Below are 20795 nucleotides of genomic sequence, written 5' to 3'. Positions count from 1 at the left end.
TCAAACATAAAGATATGAAACTGTATTTTTTGTGAAGAATCAACAACAAGTGGGACACAATCATGATCGAAATTTATTGGATATTTCAAACTTTTTTAACAAATCAAAAACTGAAAAATTGGGCGTGCAAAATTATTCAGCCCCCTTACTTTCAGTGCAGCAAACTCTCTCCAGAAGTTCAGTGAGGATCTCTGAATGATCCAATGTTGACCTAAATGACTAATGATGATAAATAGAATCCACCTGTGTGTAATCAAGTCTCCGTATAAATGCACCTGCACTGTGATAATCTCAGAGGTCCGTTTAAAGCGCAGAGAGCATCATGAAGAACAAGGAACACATCAGTCAGGTCCGAGATACTGTTGTGGAGAAGTTTAAAGCCGGATTTGGATACAAAGAGATTTCCCAAGCTTTAAACATCCCAAGGAGCACTGTGCAAGCAATAATATTGAAATGGAAGGAGTATCAGACCACTGCAAATCTACCAAGACCTGGCCGTCCCTCTAAACTTTCAGCTCATACAAGGAGAAGACTGATCAGAGATGCAGCCAAGAGGCCCATGATCACTCTGGATGAACTGCAGAGATCTACAGCTGAGGTGGGAGACTCTGTCCATAGGACAACAATCAGTCGTATACTGCACAAATCTGGCCTTTATGGAAGAGTGGCAAGAAGAAAGCCATTTCTTAAAGATATCCATAAAAAGTGTTGTTTAAAGTTTGCCACAAGCCACCTGGGAGACACACCAAACATGTGGAAGAAGGTGCTCTGGTCAGATGAAACCAAAATTGAACTTTTTGGCAACAATGCAAAACGTTATGTTTGGCGTAAAAGCAACACAGCTCATCACCCTGAACACACCATCCCCACTGCCAAACATGGTGGTGGCAGCATCATGGTTTGGGCCTGCTTTTCTTCAGCAGGGACAGGGAAGATGGTTAAAATTGATGGGAAGATGGATGGAGCCAAATACAGGACCATTCTGGAAGAAAACCTGATGGAGTCCGCAAAAGACCTGAGACTGGGACGGAGATTTGTCTTCCAACAAGACAATGATCCAAAACATAAAGCAAAATCTACAATGGAATGGTTCAAAAATAAACATATCCAGGTGTTAGAATGGCCAAGTCAAAGTCCAGACCTGAATCCAATTGAGAATCTGTGGAAAGAACTGAAAACTGCTGTTCACAAATGCTCTCCATCCAACCTCACTGAGCTCGAGCTGTTTTCCAAGGAGGAATGGGCAAAAATTTCAGTCTCTCGATGTGCATAACAGACATACCCCAAGCGACTTACAGCTGTAATCCCACAAAAGGTGGCGCTACAAAGTATTAATTTAAGGGGGCTGAATAATTTTGCACACCCAATTTTTCAGTTTTTGATTTGTTAGTTTGAAATATCTAATAAATTTAATTCCACTTAATGATTGTGTCCCACTTGTTGTTTCTTCACAAAAAATTACAGTTTCATATCTTTATGTTTGAAGCCTGAAATGTGGCAAAAGGTCGCAAAGTTCAAGGGGGCCGAATACTTTCGCAAGGCACTGTAAATGGCCCTCTTCTCATGCCAGGTATGCAGCTCACTATACAGTAAGTCAAACAGTTTTAATTCCTAATAAATTATGTTCAGATTGATTGAAGTTTAGTCGGTGTGTCTGGGATTTTTTTGCCAACTGTGTGGTGTGAGAAACTGTTAAATTGCTTGTAGCTCTGCAAACTTTTAAAACACTTTACATTAGTGCTCTTGTAACATTTGTTATTGTACCTAGGGTTGGGCGCTATGGCAATATATACAGTGACACAGTGGAAATTTGTGAACCATATCATAACTGCATTTTGCCAGACCAGTTACATCATGCTGTCCCTTTAATATTTGCATTAGGCCAATGTGGGCAAATCAATGAGCAGGACTGCTTTCTGGCAATATTTGACTGACAGGACTGTTGCAGTTTGTCAGGCGCTTAATTAATTTGATTAGCCAAACACATTTCCTTTCATGTTTTTGTAGCTAAGGGGATTTACCCAGGGGTTACATGCTTTTTTGAGTGCATACTATCACAATATTTATCTATATTGTGATATAACACAATAGATTTTATCCATATCGCCCATCCCTATCTGTACCATTTTTCTTCCTTACTTCAATGTCACTGTCCATTTTAGCATCTGTTGCACGCTTAGCGACCCACGTCCCTCTCTGCCCTGCACAGGGTTTGCTCCAGTAACAATGGGAACGATTCCCATGGTTACAGCTTACAAGCGTTCGTGCTGTCAGAAGTCAAGATGGCAACTGCGAGAATCACTGATGAGCGTATTTTACACATTGAATGATCTAGTTTTGAGCTACAGTTGTATAATATGCAGAGTTGGTCATGTCAGTGTAAAACAAATTGTTAACATCTGCTCAAATTAAATTAAGGTACTGCACATTTTCCTTGAATGAGGCATAACAAGAGGCATCCAGGTTTATCTTCAGACAGTATAATTTATAGCATTTATAGCAGTTCCTCGATCCACAGAAGAAAAAGACATTTTAGTTTTGAAGGTTATTTTCCTATTGCTGGTTTTCCTAGAATTAAAAAGAATGCAACTCTCATCATATAGAACAGAGATCATGTTTGTTTGTGTCCTTAGAGTTTCCCCTTGGGGATCAATAAAGTATTTCTGATTCTGATTATTTTGAACCACAACAGTCCATTGATTTTACTGGGAAGTTGTCAAGATATACATTAGTGTACTTGTAGGGTTATTAAGTACATATGGCCCATGACAAGTTCCTTGTGCAGTGGCAAAACTAGAAATACAAAAAGGACAAGACCATGATACTGCCACAGGAAACACATTTTCCCAAAATACACAGGCTGTGTTTCATTAGTCATTCAACATGCCCTCGTTAGCTTTCACTCGGGGGAATCCCTGCCGCCATCATAAGTGTCATTCCATTTGTCTGAAAAACTGAAGTGAACTTGGTGAGATCGACCCTCGGAGGGCCGAGGGAGCGAGTCAACAATGGTCAATGGTCACTCCAGAGGTGTATATCACCCACAATGCATTGCAGTTATGCATTTGCGCTCCATTTAAATCCCCTGCTCCTTCCCCGCACACTTTCCCTCTGCTCTCCAAGTGGGCTCCGTGCGACATATGCTGTTACGTAATACCAAGGGCTGAAGGGAAGTGAATGACGGGAAGTGGAACTACTAATGAAATGCAGCCACAATGTGGCACAAGTGTCAGTAAAAGTAACTGAAAAACTTTTGCATCTTTCATGGTCAGAGCACTCCGTTTGTGTTGTGTGTGATCATGTGCCTGCGCAGGTTGCTGGGGTTGTTGAAGCTGGCGGTGCACTGATTGCAGGTGTACGGCTTCTCTCCAGAGTGAGTCCTCAGGTGGATCTTCAGGCTGCCATTCTGCGTGAAGCGTTTCCCACACTGCGTACAAGCGTACGGCTTTTCCCCGGTGTGAATGCGCATGTGGATGCTCAGCGTGGTCTTGTTGACGAACGACTTACCGCAAAAGGAACACAGAACAGGCGACTCCCCGGTGTGACTTGCCCGGTGTACAATCAGGTCTTCTCGGCTGAGGAATCGCTCGCCACAAAAGCTGCAGTCCAGGGATTTGTTGACGGTGTTGGGGAAGACGTTCTGCTGCTGGGGGAACCGGCTGACATGACTGGGGTGCCCCACATGACCATCAGCTCCTACGACTGGTGTTTTTATTGCAGGATTCAATGCTGTTGAAGCCATTTGGGTGGAAGGATTTATTTCCAGTTGGCTGTTTCTTGCCAGTCCAACACTGTTATCCTGCATCCCTCTCATCGGGGCTCTGTTACTGGCACCGGTGGTGAAATTCAGGAGACTGTCATCGGTGACGTTGTCAGGAGACAGAGAGCTAAAAGCCTGGAGTTCAGAGGCAGAGAAGAGGGTGTCGCTCTCCTCCTGCAGAGGCCCTTCCCCTCGCCCGTGAACACTCACGATTCGCAGTTCCTCATGATTACCTGTCAAGCAGGATGACTCCAAATTCTGTCCTGTCCCTGTGGCAACACCACCCTGCGTGCTGTGGTTTACAAAGTCATCCTGACCTAAAAAGACAAACCACAAAATGACATTATAAAAAAAAGGACATACTTTGTATGAAGACTGTATAAAAGTAACTTCAGTAAAGTCTATGTGTGCTTGTCAAGTGCTGACTGAAAGTTAAAATAACGATGTTGTGTACACAAAATACCCTTCCTCAAGTAGTGAATCAGCCAATGCTGGACTTTAAACAGCTATGTGTCATGGCTGAATCATGCCATTCATTGTGTTGTAATAAATCACCCGAAAAGCATACTCACTGACATCCAACATGACATATGCTTAAATATATTGAAGCATACAAGGAGAAAGCTTGTGTAATAAGATATTTAATAAAAATAAAAAGATATTTTATAAAATTAACAACACCAGATATGTGATTTGGGATATAATTCAATTATAAAAATAAGATATTTTAAATTTTAATTGATGATGATCTGTCTTGTCAAGGTGTGCAGTGTTTGTATGCAAATTAAATAAATGTTCAATTGTTTCTCGTTTTCCGGAAGAGAGAGTTCAGGATAAATGTTTTTTGAATCACATTCCTTCAGCTGTGCCAGACATGCATATATTTAAAAAGTCTATTTTCTGCTAATATATTTCCGTAATCATTATTTTTATCAACAAATCTCCTGAAAAACCAACAATGAATTTGTACAACTAACAGTACTAATAAAGTATCATCTGTGTAGCCACTGCCTGATATCATATATCGCTTTTCTGCCAACATCAACAAAAACAATCAAATCAATGATCTAATCCAATCGATGAGGACCAGCTTGTGTGCTCTTGAGCGAGACACAGAATTCCTATCAGCTCATGAGTCTTTATAAAATTATTAATATCTTAAAATACATGATTAAATAGATCCTACTCACCTACAGCTGGCCCACATCCTCCAACGTCGTCTTCATCTTTGATCAGGATGACATCTGGGCTCTCCACATCTGGACACTAACAAGTAAGAATATAAAAGGCATGAGCAAACAATGTTGCAAACAACGCTATCAGTTACTGAAATGTACTGTATTTACCTCCACTTGAGTGGCAGAGGAGGAAGTCTTGTTCTCTGATTGTAGAGAAATAGAAGCAGCTTCCCCAACAGTCTTTTGAGCCACTAGTGGTTTAATGACAACTGGAGAAAAGAAAAAGACATAATTGCAGGACCACTGATGGTGATAGATAAGTAAGAGGGGTGTATGGGTGAAGAGGTGTGTACTATCACAGTCTACAACACCAGAATTGTGAATTAAAGGCACATAAACAACCAAAGTAATGTTTTCCGTAACAGCTCTGCAAGACGGAGACAAATCTGTTGCACTGACTCAAATGTACGGCTTTGCAATGGATACTGGTCATGTAAACATGCAATGGCAGTGGTAATGCTATGAATTTGAAAGAATTTACTCAAAGAATTCATGGTGAACAAGAGTTTAACTTGATTGAGAGCTGATCAAAACATCTACTGAGGGGCGTCCAAAAAACAACTTGTTGTGAGTCACTTTGGACGCAAGTATCTGCCAAATAAATAATACATGTGATATAATGTGGTTCAGTCTCATCACACGCTCTCTCCACTATATACTGTAAATAGTAGCACTCTATATACTTTTACCTATATAGCTAGAATGTGCATTTTCTGAAGAAAATACATGTGATTGCTGCAGGATCCAAGAAATCCAGAGAATTTTTTTTCCTCTGTACTTCATGGTTCACAACTTTAACCAAAATGGAAAGTTCTTAATAACTGACCATATGGTGGCGCTATTGACAACATGTTTCAACACGTTGAGCACTTACCCACGGGGCACCTGTGTACCAAGTATTACTTCTTTAGCATGTAAAAGTATTTGAGATATTGATGATTTTATACACTCTCCCATAGTCATTCCAAAAAAACGAATTAAAAAATTAATATTTCATCAACTATAACATATCAAAAAGCTGAGCAGAAGAAACAATATCCTAAATATGCTGAATGTTATGTATAGAAGTGTCATCAATTACCAAAATAGTGGCAAATAATGTTTCTGTCGATCACCTAATTAAATTACTAATCATTTCAGCGCCACCATTAATATATATGGAGGCTTTAAAATGTTGAAACAAAAACAGATCAAACAAAGAAATAAACAACAAATAATAGATCCAAACTAGTCATAATGACAACTAACATACTGTACCTGCAAAAAAAGGCTTGCCTGCCTCAAAACTGCTTTCACGATACAAATAACTTTGTGTAAATATCTTTGAGCTTTGACCAGTAATAACTTAAATTCAAAATTTTGCCACTTAGGTTTGGCTTAGTGGCATATCTTTTATCTGCCATTTTGAATTGTAATATATTAATTTAGAGAGATATATTAATTTATTTGTGAGCAATTAAAGATAGAATTGAAATCACGACAAGTCACAAATGAGGCAGAAATATCTTTAAAGCAAGTTAAACTAGTTTTAATTAAAATGGATGTACATAAAACAAAATTCTTTTTAAAAAAAATGTATTTATTTTACTTGCGATTACATAAACTTTACACACTCTAGCATGCCAGAATATAATTGGAGATGTTTTAATTCACTAGGTCACTCTTGCCTTTGACTTTAAGTCGTACCCCGCTGTACATTGGACAATATTCTAATGTTAATTCAAATTTGAAAATGAAAATGCAATATAAACAATGTAACATGGAAATGGAAATGAAATAGACTGGGGGTGCTGTTTTGTTTATTGCATTTGAATATTGTCCACTGTACTGCAGGTTAAGTCTTTGAAAATGAAATGTCAAATGCCGTTTTCATTTTCAAATTGACTTAAATTTTCTTGCATAAATGAAAACTCAGGTTACACTGTTTATATTTCATTTTCCAATTTGAATGAAGCATTTCTGCTCTGCGTGCACAAATGCGGGTGCTCGACTCTCCCAGGTCCAGTGTGTAACATTTAGGAGGATCTATGGGCAGAAATGGAATATAATATCTATAAGTATGTTTTCATTAGTGTATAATCACCTGAAAATAAGAATCGTTGTGTTTTCATTACCTTAGAATAAACCCTTTTTATCTACATAGGGAGTGGGTCCCCTTCCATGGAGATTGCCATGTTGCACCGCCATGTTTCTACAGTAGCCCAAACGGACAAAAAAACTGGCTCTAGATTAGGCCTTTCGCGTTTTTTGGACACCGTAGTTTCTCCTACACGCTTGGAACGAGAGGGTGAGGCTAGTGGTATTCAATTCAATTAAATTTTATTTATATAGCGCCAATTCATAACAGAAGTTATCTCATTGCGCTTTTCCTATAGAGCATGTCTAGACCGTACTCTTTATAATATTGGTTGCAAACTACAATTTCACCGCTAGATGCCACTAAATCCTACACACTGGCCCTTTAAGGGCATTGTAGAGGTGGCTGTTCCTCACTTTACCTCTTTCACCGACATCTTCTCCTTGAGGATTCTGCCGCCGAAAAAGGGGTCCAATCAAAGGAGGGGAGACATCAGCCACGGTCTATTTCATCCCCGCCTCCAAAGTCAACTTGACGAGCGAGCGAGTGTTTAGCAGTGGCGAGCGCGTGCTCGTTACAGCCCCGGACCGCATTTGTGCACGCGGAGCAGAAATGCTCCCTTGCTAGGATTGTGTTCCACTCGTGGATACTGATCTGTGCGCTCGTACACAAAATTACAATGCTATTGTGGAATTACATTTTCAAGTTTACATTATCATTTTAATAAAGTCTTAAAATGATTATATCATTTCCGTATGTGTCCTTGAGCTGCTGAACTTCCCCTCTGGGGATCAATAAAGGCTTTTCTCGATGAGCATTTTGACAGCCAACATGAAATTAGAGATATCTTGAATTTGCCTTAATAACAACAACTAACTTTATTAAACTAATAATAAAGTTAAACATGTCATGTCATGTACAGATCAAGCTCATATTTCATAAACTTACTGACCACCTTCAGGGCACGAGGGCAAACCGTTGAAGTCGTGACGTATGTTACGTGATACGGAGCAGCCGTGATTTATTAGTAGTTAATAGACTATTCAGCTAATCTGCTTTTTTTTGGTACAAACCCATGAGAGCAACTGATTTAATTAAAATAAAAAGCAATTGGTTTTGACAAAAGTGTGTCTTTAACTGTTAACTAACCTGCAAGAGGAAAAGCGTTACTTGTTCCTCGAGTATGAAGTATTTTGAAAGTAAAAGTACCGTTACTCGGTACCTTGTGATCTAGCCCGTGGTGGTCTGGAGATATTGCCTCTGATCGGGGAAAAGCGGCTCGCCGGCCGGTTCGTCCTGGTCTGCAGCCTCAGGGAGAAGAGCTCACTCCTCATCACCTTCATCCTCATCCTCAGGGCTTCGTTTTCCTTCAGGCTCTGGGTTAAATGCAGGCGGAGAGACGCCGAGCTCTCCGAAAACAGCTGACTGATTTCCGTCACCGCCGCTTTCACCAGCACGTCCATTATGGACAAAAGCTGGGACTCCAGGTTCAAGCTGTCCCGCGGCATATCTGTGGACATGTTTCACTTTGCTGCCGCCGAGAATTATGTTGGAAAAAACCGCAACACAATCGGTGGGTTAGCTTACAAAAGGGACAAGGCTAACCTTTCCGGTAGCATGATGCTGGTTACCGTAACTGCTAGAAAACAGGGGCAGTGTGGATGTTTTACGGCTTCTTATTACGGAGCCCGGGAAGATCCATAGATGGAAAAAAATGTTATATTGAGGCCACGAAATGCTATTGCGTGCGCACGAGATACAAATCCTTCGCACGTTTTAATTACTTCTTTGCCACGAGATACTACTTCGTTTCCCACTGACCAGTTTCTCTCCCCAAAGCATAGAGTGCACAGCACCTGCTCCACCTGCTTAAGGCACTATGGATAGAGACTGTTTGATTAAGCTTGAAGCAGGTGCTGTGCACTCTATGCTTTGGGGAGAAAAGCTGGTCCGTTGTGCTGGCTCTTTTTATATACACTTATCTTGTGGCCATAAAGTAATTAAAACGTGCGCACGATATAGCATTTCGTGGCCTCAATATAACAATTTCTTCTATCTATAGATCTTCATGGGCTCCTCATCTTATTCTGTGTGGTAAGTGTTATATAATAAATCCTCAACAATTAACCTGGGCTCAGATATCAACGAGCAATAACAATCAACAGCAATTATTAGCCTTATTATTTGAGAGATAGTAGAGGTGACTAAAGAGCAGCCTACCTAACTAAATAGTTAACTAGGCTACATGAAAAAAGGCTTGCTTTACTCATGTGTTTATAAATGTAACTCATGTAAACTTTTAGCTTTTTTTATCAGAAACTATTTTTAATGTAGTTTTAATATTCAATTCATTTTTAGTTGTTGCTTTGTTAGTCCTTATATTTAAAGACCTGTCAGTTGGTGGGGAGTGTAGCTGGTTATCCATTGCTATTAATTTTAGTGTTAGGGTAACCCTTTTGTTTACAGACCTCAGATCGTCCCTTGAACAACATACAACAACAACAGCTTTATTATTGATAGGCTATACGAAAAAGAGCAGTAGCCTCAATTGGCTCAAACTCTACAAAGGACTTACAAATGAAGTGGTGTTTATCCATTTTGAATAAGTTCATCAAAATCTTTTCAGGCAAAATGTCTCACAGATACAGTGAACCATAACCTTATAGGTTTGATTTCTCACATACTTGTATTATACTTTATACTGAACATTTCAGCTTTATGTGCTCAGAACAAACATATGCAACAACACAGCAGTGAATGGGAAAAAACACAGCATAATGCACTTTCAAACATACAGCTGACTGTAACATCACATTGCCAGCATTTGAGTTAAGAGCCAACCTGATGTGCCTCTTTACTGTGCCAGTATTCAATCCAACACCAATCTAAGACTTACTCATTGTAGTACCGCAACCATAAGCAATCTTTTTGGTCTTTTCAGTCTTCCTGTTTGTTGTCAGTATTTTTCTAGGACTCTGCCTCGACTAACACTCCTCCATCTCCCTCCATCTCACAGCTGTTTGGTGCATTTTCTTCCTCGCCAGTGCCCTCTGTCTCTGTAACGTCTCCCTGTTTCTCCTCCTGGCCCTCCATTGTCCCGTTCTCAGCAGACTCTCCCTCGTCCTTCTCCGGTGACACCTCCCCTACTGCATCTTCTCCTTTCTCTTCTCCCACATTACCAGCCTGGTCTTTCTCCTCCTTTTCTTTGTCCTTCCTCTCTTTCTCTATTTTGGAGAGGCTGTGGCAGAGGGACTGGACATATGTGAACACACACATGGGGTCCGGGTTTTTACCCATCATGATCATGTCACCCACTTCCAGCAGAGGGCAGCAATCGGCCAGGGACCTGCCAGGAGCGAGGTGACAGGGACAGAGGAAGGAAAGGAGAGACAGTGAGATATAGTAACTACTTATACAGAAAGAGGGAGAGTCCTGACCTTGTCTCTGATTTGTTGATTTGGTAATTTTAAATGTGCAAAACAGGAATCAACAGGGGCAACATCGTCAAGGTAGCGAGTAAAATCTTTGGTGAGCTGCAGCCTTCTTTGAAAGAGGCTTATAACCGGCAAATTGCATGGGCAGCTAAATCCAACATAGCCAATTTGACCTATCCTCTCTTTAAGGAATTTGACATCCTTCTCTCTAGTCAGATACAGTTTGAGAAAATTAGGTAAAAGAGGTTCAAGTTTCCCATGTGCAATACGCACTCTTAAACCTGCAATAACTGATTACAGCACAACATTGACATCATCGGCTTTTAAGTTGAAATGGCGAACATGTTATCAAACAGTTGCTTATTTGCTCATCCAGCAGTTACGGAGCAACATTATCATTCATTTGGAGTCATGTGTCTGGCCACCTGATGAACAATGACAGTCTTTTAGCTCTGTTTTTGGTCTCTACCAACTCCTGAGGGAAATATCCGGTTAAATGCTCTACTATGGTCACCTAACTGCGTCTGTCTGCTGTTCAACACGTCACTGTGTTTGGTGCTGAGCAGAGAGTGTACAGTGGGCTTTTAGAGCTTTTTCACTGAACATGACGCTATTAGATCAGTGAGAATGAACCAAAACAGTAAAGTTGCTGCCGGACAGCTAAACAATGACATGAAACTCTCTATGAAGCTCCATAAAGCCGAGGGGAGCTACAGATTCAGGTGATAATTCTCTGTAGGTTCACCACTACGAGTGACCCCTTTCACTGTCACATTCACATTGTCATTTGAAACATTGTTATTATAAAAAATATAGATTATAGCCACTTTAATTCTAATACACTAAAAACTTGGTTCCCCGCACAGCTTAATATTTTATCTCATCCCATCTTATTTTGCAGGTTGTTTTTTAGCAAAACACATTTCTTGTCATGGGACAATAAAGATCTGAGGGAAGAAATGAAGGAGAGATAATTAAATACACCATACTCTGCAGTTTGGAAGGCCAGAGTGAAGTTTTTCTCCCTCTCCTGTGGATTCAGGGAGCTGTAGTCAAAAGCATCAGGAAAGAAACGATGGATCAGAGCACAGAATGCCAGCCCATCACACCAGGATGATGAGAAGTTTTCTATGTTGACACCCTGAAAGGTCAAAGGACAGGAAGATGTCAACTGAAAAGATAGACAGAGCAAAGCACATCTACACCAAGGCTTATATATATTATTTTGTTAAATTCTCTGGTCCCAAATCTAGACGACAAATCTGGAAATTTGGTGCATCTGATGAAGATTCTGTGTTGAACTCACCTCGTAGTTGCGAGTCTTGTTGCGACACCACTGAAGCATCTTCTGTTTGATTGAAGCTCCTGTAGCCATAGCTGTAGATGACCTCTGAATCTTGAAGTTGCGGGGTATTGGTGTCCTAAAAATGTCACAATATTGCACAGTTTCTAATGAAACCTTTATCAGACAATATTTCACTGGATACTGAGTATCATACAATGACTTACTCTGGTGCACCTTGTTGGAACTTGGCAATGATGTCGTTTTTAGTGGACGCTCTAATATAGCGTGCAGAGGGTCTTGGTCGGGACAGAGAAGAGGAGGGAGGACCACTCTTTCTTTTGGGCTTCCCTTGCTTTTCTGCCTCCTTTATCTTTCCTTTGTCTTTCATTTCTACATCCACTTCCTTGACTTGTTTTTTCTTCTCTGTCCCCTTTGCTGCTTTGTCATTCGCATCTTTTTCTGCTTCTTTTTCCTTTTCGTCTGTTTTACTCTTCTTTTTCTCTTTGTTTTTTGCCTTCATCTCCTCTCCATCTCTCCCAGTCTGACAACTCTTGACCTCTTCCACCTGCCCACCTTCCTTGTCTTCCTCCCTCTGTCCCTCCCCATCTTTTTCTCCACTCGTTGCTTCAGGATCCTTCACATCAGTGGAGGCTTTGTCTTTATCTTGTCCAGCCTCTTCAGCGTCACCTTCAACATGCTTTGATGCAGTAGTCTGGGCTTCGTCTTCTCCTCCCTGGTCTGGTACTGAATCCTCCTCCGCCTTCTCCCCCACCTCCATTACCCCCTGACCTTCCGCTGTCTCCCCTGCTGGAGGCTCTCTCCCTGGGTCTTTACTCTCGTCCAGCTCTGGCTCATCTGTCTGGAGGACAAGCAATGTAAAAAAGAGTGTAGTTATGTATCAAATCCATCTGCAAAGACTATCTGATATATGTAAACAGGTTACAAAACATGTTTGTGCTTCTACACATCCACACTTGCACATCTATTTCTAACCTCTACATCTGTTGACAAATATTCCTTGACTTTATGCATCTTCTACAGTTTCTACATTTGAAATTTACTAGTGAGTCACGTTCAAATTTAAACAAATTTACCGTGAATCACGTAACTGAAACATGATAGGTAACATGATAACAGCTAAACCATCTCTGTGATAATTGAGTAACTTATATGTTTAGGAAAGCCGTGGGATGTGGTTGAAAGCTGTACCTTGTACAACTTACTTCTTTCAAGCTACTTATAAGCTACCACAAATATTTGTGGATTATCTATAGTACTTATTTATTCTTAGGGTTGGGTATATCAAGACAATATGTCTAGATTTTTACTTGGATGGTTTGTAGATATTGGCTTATCATGTACAGTAATTTCCATTTCCAATAGGATCGTTCTCCCTTGGCCACAACTATGTTTCTGGTTGAAGTCATTGGCCAAATGGGAGAATATAACATGTGTTTATTTGTTTTAATTTTCCAAATGTTGATAGGATGATGTATCTCACATCTGTCATTAAATATTTTTAATATGTTTCAGATCAGACCAAGAGGAGCTCTATATCACCTGTTTAGTCATCAGTGTGTCACATGCCAATCATTTAAAATAAGCCTGACTGACCCATGGGGGAAGTACGGCTGTAGCTCAGACCACAACCTCTGCCTCAATCAATAATTTATAATGGACATGTTTACTGTTGTTTTGTTAATTAGTCTGAGAGCCAATGAAGAATTTTAGTGTCTAAAAATGCTTAAGTTTTTTCACTAAAGCATTTTTGGTATGCCTTTGGTCAAACTGAGAGGTATTTACTATTCCCACACAATGCTGGCGATAAATAATCTAAAATGATATTTATCAATATCAATTAAAGGACATACTTAAATGGAAGCCTAATACAATCTGTTGTTATTCTGTCCCGCTCCAGTTTCACTGCAGAGATCAATTTAAATTTCTTTAATAAAGTTGAACTGGTTTCAAAAATACAAAGAAGATGAATTTTATCTAGTGACAGTCTTGTTTGAATTATTAAGACCATGACTTCTGTTTGAAAGGTAACATTGTGTAGGATGTACTAAAATTAGCGTTCACACTTTACTCTGGGGATATCATGGTCCTTGAACCGAAGAGCATAATGTAATGTGAGACCTGAAGCTCTACTCTGGGATGTGTATCTCACTTATTTGAATACAGCTGAGAGGTTAAACTTTCAGATGGAAAATTTCCCTTTTGTAGTTTTTAAATCACACCTTAACCTAAAATACAGGTCAACTTAATCCCTATTAAATAATTTTAAATCCACAACTATTAAAAAATTAAAAACCCTTTTGGCTCTTCATTTAAATATCATATAAACTGGTTTCTTATGCAACAAGTGAAGGAATGCTGTCATCAGTCACTTGAGGGTCATACAATTTTTTTGAACCTTTACTAAAATTTTCACTGATTTCAGATCTCGCCTAGACAAAATGTGGCATACGTACATTACATATACTGTACATATACATACACTGCAATACTGTATATCTAGTAAAATATCAGTATTATGACCTACTGCAGGAACAGTCACACCAGGTCAGGCCTTGCAGTGATGACTCAACAGAGGGAATAGGAAACTCCACGGTGTGTATTTGTGTGTGCACACACAAGCATTACTTTGCATAACCTGTGTGTCTGTGTGTTACGTTCTTCAGCCAGGAGTAAGAACAGGTGTAGCACAGCCTTTCCTGTCCTGCTGTCCAAACACAACACCTGCCATGGCCACAAATATACTTACTGCCTATTCCTGGTTCGGATCGTAGCATTGTGGGTTTTTACAAATGTGAAAACCTTTGTGCTGCAATTTAATATAACATGTAAAAACACAGACCTGGTTGTTGTTGTTGTTGGTGTCAGTCTGACTGGTCGTCTCTGTAGAACCAGATGTCTCCTGGCTGGGCGATTCTCGATCCATGATGTCCAGAAATGTCTGTTTATCCACTGAATTAAAGGTCAAATCAGGCTCTTTTTTTAAACTAATACCCCAGGACTCTTAAATGATCCCTTCTATCTTCCCTAGAAAGTTTTCATTAAGTCAAAGGAACCCTGCTTAATGTCTCACTCTCTGCTTCTCACTACTCTACTTTGCTTCCCTGTCTCCCTTTCTCCCCCTCTCTGTCAGCACTGCCCCATGGTTGTGATGTGTGTGTTGGTTTGTGGATATCCGCCTTCGCCCCCAATCACCCGACACCCCCACCCTCTGCTTTGTAAGGATTCCTATGCTTCTTTATCTGACCTTTCGAACAACACAGGATCCCAAAATAGAGTCACAGTGACATAGGCGCAGTCCAATGGTCCAGACAGCTGCGTCTGCTGTGGAAACCGTGGCTGTACACACACATATTATACACATGTGGGTGCATGTATGCAGTCCATTTAACATGCTTGTACTCACAGACACACAATCTGCCACTAGCTGTTAATATAAAATGTTGATTTGGATGAAGTTTTGTAGTGCTGGTACGTTCGAATGAGTGCAGGTGTCGGTCAATCAAATTTAAAGTAATTGTTTGACATTTTGGGAAATAGACCTATTCGCTTTATTGCCAAGAGTTAGATGAGAAGATCAATACCACTCTCATGTCTGTACAGTAAATTTGAAGCTACAACCAGGAGACAGTTAGCTTAGAATCTTCTTCTTCATTTGTTACAGCCCAGCACATAACTCCCCATTTTTGTTTGGATTAAACAAACAAGATATAACATGTTAATTAGTGATCTTTAGAGGTGCTGGTAGGCGAATTTTGTTACCTTTGAACAGAGCCAGGCTAGCTGTTTCCCCCTGTTTCCAGTCTTTATGCTAAGCTAAGCTTACTGTCTCCCAGCTGTAGCTTCATATTTAACAGACATAAGTGTGGTATCGATCTTCTCATCTAACTCATCTAAGAAAACAAGAAAGCGTTTTTCCCAAAATGTGAAACTACACCAAAATAATGGAACTTTTTCATTAAATGTGAATGAGAACACTTACTGTTGTCAGAGATGTAATAAATTGTCAGATACTAATAACTCAGGTAGCACAAAGGGAAGAAAAAGAATTCACCTTGAGTGCTGCCCTCAGCTCTTAACACTTTTTAGCTCCCAGGGGGAAATGTAGCTCCTGATACACACTCCTGTTCTCTTTTATGTCCGATTTCCAATGAATACCTTTCTCCCTCTGTCTGCCTTGCTTTTAAAATCTTTTTTGCAGATGTCTTCAATAAAATTATTTTAATTAATAGGTATACATAACTTCACACATTTTGTCTTTCTGTCATTTTCTTTATCGTTATAGCTTCTCTACAAATGCTTTTCTTCTCTGTGTCTTTTTGTCCTCACACTACAGTCTTGCAAATTATATCATAAAATGTTCAATGTTCTTGTATATACAAAGTCTAGTACAATTTTTCAACCTGGCATTCCTGGCTGAACAATGTATCTACTCATTCATCACAAAACAGATGGTTAAAATGGTGGTAAAAATAAATGTCTATCTTTATTCCCACTCTGTCTGTCATTATCTTCTCCGACCCCCCACATCCCTCTTCTCCTCCTCCTCTCTCTCTAAGTTCTTGGGGGCTATAAATATATCAACGCCTTCTTGTGTATCTGTCCCACTCCCTCTCGCTCACGTCCCAATCACTGAAGCACAATATGCATTTGTTGCACTTTGTATGTTTGTAAATCCAGAGGACTTGATACTATCAAATGGGGAAAGATGTTTACATGTAGGCTCTTATTAAGAAAATTATAATTGATAACGAAATAATGAATAGTGTGTTTTTGTGATATTGTGTGCGTGTGTGTGTGTGTGTGTGTGTGTGTGTGTGTGTGTGTGCCCATGGGTGGAGTCAAATGATGACATGTTAAAGCTGCTGTATGATTATTGTTGTTGTCATTTTTGCCACTGTTAAGGGATCATCTCAAATTATTGTCTTCACGTTGAGTGCCTCATACCAGTCATATTCTCCTCACGTATCTGAATGCGTGTGTGTGTGTATGTCCACAACAGAGGCTGCCTTGAATGCCTTGCTTTATAATGTGTTGTGGTCAACCACTCTTTTACTTCTTGGACTAGCTGCATAAAAGTATCAGCATCCTGGTATGAGGTAATTGTTTTTCACTGTGTCACAAAGCAAAAGGCACATAGTCAGAAACGTTTGTAGACAGGTCAAACAAAGAAGAAGATATAGATAAAAAGCATCAACTCAATTTGTTTGCACAAAAAGTTATGACTGTTTGACCTTTGCATGATTTGAGCACATCATGTAATCTGGAATTACACAAACTACCACTGCACCACAAGGTTTGCAGGATAAGGTGGTATTGGCATTTTAGAGAGATGATCTTGATCCAAGATCCAAATGTCAACTAAGCTGGTTATATGTCACCTGCAAACAAATTTCCCATCCGTTTTACACCGACTCACCGGTACAGCTGATGGAAGTAAGTCAGTGATCATAAGTGCACGTGGCCTTAAAATCAGTGGGTGTATTGTTAGAGCTCACAACAGACACACAACAGTGTATTTGTCTTGATTGGTCACCTGAGTTAAAGACTCCATATTGTGCTCATTTTTAGGTTCATACTTTTATTTGGGGGTCTTACTACAATAGGTTTACATGCTTCAATGTTCAAAAACACATTATTTTTCTCGACTCATTTCATAATAAGTCATTTTTGTCCTCCATACATGGACAGAGAGAGAGGAAGAAAGACAACAGAAGTGATACATGCAAATTGTGGAGACAAAGGTGCCCTCCATGTTTATTATGTCTCGTTTCCATCTGCTGAGACCATCTAAAAGCACAATTTCCATGGCTTGTTGTCTGAGGCGCACTCTCAGCTTTCAATGTTTCTTTCACTTTGATAGGTTTTCATGTAGGCCTAGTGCAGATTAACATAAAAAAATTGTCTGCAAGTTCTTTTTCAGTTAAATAGCCTATGTCTAGCCATCAGCAGCAGAAACATGTGCGTTTTATCTGCAGTCTACAAAGGCTACAGCAAAGGGGCCCTCCATGTTTATTATGTCTCGTTTCCATCTGCTTAGACCATCTAAAAGCGATATTTCCATGGCTTGTTGTCTGAGGTGCACTCTCCAAAAACGGAAAAAAAGCTTTCAATGTTTCTTTCAAATTGATAGGTCTTTATGTAGGCCTAGTGGACATTAACATCAAGACTTTATTCTTTGATAAAGCTTATACTTGCTTGTGTGTGAGTTGTCATGGCAAAGTGGTTAAGGCGATGGACTTCAAATTCATTGGGATCTACCCGCGCAGGTTTGAATACTGTCAATAAGCAGCTGCAGTGTATGCATCACATTAATAACGCTTTCATTAAAGGGACTTGGACTTTAAGTGATTGAAGTGAAAATCAATCATCCAAGGTATAACTCATACTGTGTTCAGTGATATAATTATTTGTGTTAAACTGGTATTAGTTCCTTAGTTTACCTAGACAACTTCTGGCACAGATGCCACGGTAGTTACCAGGGTCTGATTTGTCCCCACTGTTATGAATGGGGGAAATGAGCCCTTTGCACCAGATGTCGGGAAAACGTCCTATGATATTAAACAACTTCAACACTGCACCCTGCATCTCTGGGGTGCTGCATTTGAGCATTTTATTTTTAAAGCTGTCCGATTTGTGTATGATTTGAACACACAATCGTGATTTGGCTTCCTTCTTAATCATATATGCTGTTTGTTATCTAGTTATAGTGATAGAGAACCCTTGTCAAGGGGATGTAGCTCAGTGGTAGAGCGCATGCTTTGCATGTATGAGGCCCCGGGTTCAATCCCCGGCATCTCCAACTTTTAAGGTGGAGCTACGATCTGTACAATACTGAACTGTAGTGATCATAAGTGCACATGTCCTCAAAAGCAGTGTGTATATCGCTAGAGCTAACAACAGTATCTTTGTAAAAACAATCAGCCTAACAAGGTTCTAATCCTCTTGTCGTTGTCAGCAACATATTATGCGAAATATTCTGCTTCAATCCATATTTGTTGGCGTTTAGTCTTTCAAACAACATTTTTCACTGCTGTCACAAAATTGTTTGCACTCTGGCATGCTGCACACAAGGGAGGTACGCACCTGGCGGAGTAATATTTTTAGTGATGAGCCATTCACCTCCACTGCATGGTGGAGGCTGAAATCGTTGACGTGGCTATCTCTAAACCTGGCCAAATACAACACAGTACAAGAAAGTTCATTCTTGATCAAACCATTTGTCAGCGTTTTGCTTTTTAATAGGCTTCCATTTTTGTCTTATAAGGTTAGCTTTAATAGCTTCCTTATGAAATATCATCAATAGCCTTTTTCACCATCTCTGATAGGGACATATTGATTTTGGTTATATACTGATATGTCATTCATCAGATCAGGTGAGTTCAAAGCCATGATGAATTTATCTCCACTCTCTTGGGCCCATCTGTAAGTAGGGTTTAATTTATACAGCTTACTGGGTTCCTTTTATATGTCACTCTTTTGAAACTTGTTATCTCGGTGTAAAATAATTATAGATGATGGATTTTACTGAGAGAGCACATGACAAGAACAAATATTAATGTAGTGGTTTAGAAATACTTGTTTTTTGAGGGTTTGTCGGGTCGTCGAGTTTAACACTGAAAGTATAGGACAACAATGGCAACTGATAGTTTAATCAGCTCAATCCATTGTAAATATTACTTAGAAATCAACAGAACACACGTGGCTGTTTGACCCTGACGTGATTTGAACACGCACCCTTCTGATCTGGAGTCAGACGCGCTACCATTGCGCCACAAGGTCGGCTTTCACCAGCTGAAATGGCATTTTACAGAGGTCAACTGGGCCTGCTAAACATTTCTTTTCACAGTACATGCATGTATGGTATGGTATGGTATGGTATGGTATGGGGAGCCAGAGCCTTCAGCTTTCAAGCTCCTCTCCTGTGGAATCAGGTCCAAGTTTGGGTTCAAGAGGCAGGCACCATCTGCACATGTAAGAGTAGACCTAAGACTTTCCTCTTTGAGAAAGCTTATAGTTAGGGCTGGCTCAGGTGAGTGTGAAAAAAAGGGGCGAGAGTTGTCGTGGCCGAGTGGTTAAGGCGATGGACTAGAAATCCATTGGGGTCTCCCGCATGAGATTCGAATCCTGCTGACAACGACCTCTTGTCCACACTCAATCAATTATTCTGACATTTAAGGACTCTTGTAAACATTTCAACATGTGATGGGGTTATGATGCGCATAGCATCACTGAAGCATCACCCTCAAGGGTAATGTTGTGATTATAACAGTTACCAACAAAATAAATAATACACCACCAATTCTTTTGCTAGTGTTATCTCTGTTTCCATGGAAACACATGGGGTCTGACTAATAACTAAAAATCATTTCATAATGAAATATTCTGCTTCAATCCATATTTGTTGGCGTTTAGTCTTTCAAACAACATTTTTCACTGCTGTCACAAAATTGTTTGCACTCTGGCATGCTGCACACAAGGGAGGTACGCACCTGGCGGAGTAATATTTTTAGTGATGAGCCATTCACCTCCACTGCATGGTGGAGGCTGAAATCGTTGACGTGGCTATCTCTAAACCTGGCCAAATACAACACAGTACAAGAAAGTTCATTCTTGATCAAACCATTTGTCAGCGTTTTGCTTTTTAATAGGCTTCCATTTTTGTCTTATAAGGTTAGCTTTAATAGCTTCCTTATGAAATATCATCAATAGCCTTTTTCACCATCTCTGATAGGGACATATTGATTTTGGTTACGACTGATAGCTCAGTTGAGATGCAACTTGTTCATGCTGATCCACTGTGCATACAAGAAATCCCAAAACCCATATCAACCACACAAATATCTGGACTTGTATGCACAGTGGATCAGCATGATCAAGTTGCATCTCAACAGAGCTACCTGAGCTTGGTCTGACTAATAACTAAAAAACAATCAGTCGAAACGAGTCATTGCGCGAGGGTTGTGAGGCTCAAAAAAATGTA

At 40.0% G+C, this 20795-nt stretch overlaps 2 protein-coding genes and 3 non-coding genes across 5 annotated transcripts; 2 read left to right on the top strand and 3 right to left on the bottom strand.

Annotated features, from left to right (window-relative positions):
* Positions 1–1136: 1136 nt before the first annotated feature.
* LOC122880555 (transcription factor che-1-like) lies at positions 1137–8923 on the bottom strand. The gene is made up of 4 exons (XM_044205813.1): positions 8298–8923; positions 5107–5207; positions 4951–5026; positions 1137–4077 (listed from the first exon to the last, which is right to left on the bottom strand). Exons 1-4 carry the CDS (start codon positions 8593–8595, stop codon positions 3269–3271), a joined length of 1284 nt encoding a protein of 427 aa, XP_044061748.1. The 5' UTR covers positions 8596–8923; the 3' UTR covers positions 1137–3268.
* Positions 8924–9561: 638 nt separating this feature from the next.
* smtnl1 (smoothelin-like 1) lies at positions 9562–14977 on the bottom strand. The gene is made up of 5 exons (XM_044205954.1): positions 14655–14977; positions 12019–12653; positions 11816–11930; positions 11499–11650; positions 9562–10421 (listed from the first exon to the last, which is right to left on the bottom strand). The coding sequence occupies exons 1-5, from the start codon at positions 14736–14738 to the stop codon at positions 10043–10045; spliced, it is 1365 nt and encodes a 454-aa protein (XP_044061889.1). The 5' UTR covers positions 14739–14977; the 3' UTR covers positions 9562–10042.
* Positions 14978–18542: 3565 nt separating this feature from the next.
* Positions 18543–18614, top strand: trnaa-ugc. Its single transcript has one exon. It is a non-coding gene; the product is annotated as a tRNA-Ala (tRNA).
* A 908-nt stretch (positions 18615–19522) lies between these two features.
* On the bottom strand, positions 19523–19594 carry trnaw-cca. The gene has a single exon. It is a non-coding gene; the product is annotated as a tRNA-Trp (tRNA).
* A 275-nt stretch (positions 19595–19869) lies between these two features.
* On the top strand, positions 19870–19951 carry trnas-aga. The gene has a single exon. It is a non-coding gene; the product is annotated as a tRNA-Ser (tRNA).
* Positions 19952–20795: the final 844 nt, after the last annotated feature.

This window comes from Siniperca chuatsi, linkage group LG8, assembly GCF_020085105.1.
Source record: "Siniperca chuatsi isolate FFG_IHB_CAS linkage group LG8, ASM2008510v1, whole genome shotgun sequence".
NCBI classification, from domain to species: Eukaryota; Metazoa; Chordata; class Actinopteri; order Centrarchiformes; family Sinipercidae; genus Siniperca; species Siniperca chuatsi.
Note: the sequence above shows the minus strand (reverse complement) of the source record. Positions and strands in the feature narration are given on the sequence as shown.

Bases quoted from the DNA above. Each gene is read 5' to 3' on its own strand.
- smtnl1 (XM_044205954.1), bottom strand. From the start codon at position 14,738: ATGGATCGAGAATCGCCCAGCCAGGAGACATCTGGTTCTACAGAGACG. The intron at 11,931-12,018 runs GTAAGTCATTGT...TGACATTTTTAG, and splicing joins TTCCAACAAGGTGCACCAGA to GACACCAATACCCCGCAACT. The intron at 10,422-11,498 runs GTATGGTGTATT...CGCTCCTGGCAG, and splicing joins CTGGCCTTCCAAACTGCAGA to GTCCCTGGCCGATTGCTGCC.
- LOC122880555 (XM_044205813.1), bottom strand. From the start codon at position 8,595: ATGTCCACAGATATGCCGCGGGACAGCTTGAACCTGGAGTCCCAGCTT. The intron at 5,208-8,297 runs GTACCGAGTAAC...TCTTTTCTCCAG, and splicing joins ACCACGGGCTAGATCACAAG to TTGTCATTAAACCACTAGTG. The intron at 5,027-5,106 runs GTAAATACAGTA...CTTACTTGTTAG, and splicing joins CCTCTGCCACTCAAGTGGAG to TGTCCAGATGTGGAGAGCCC.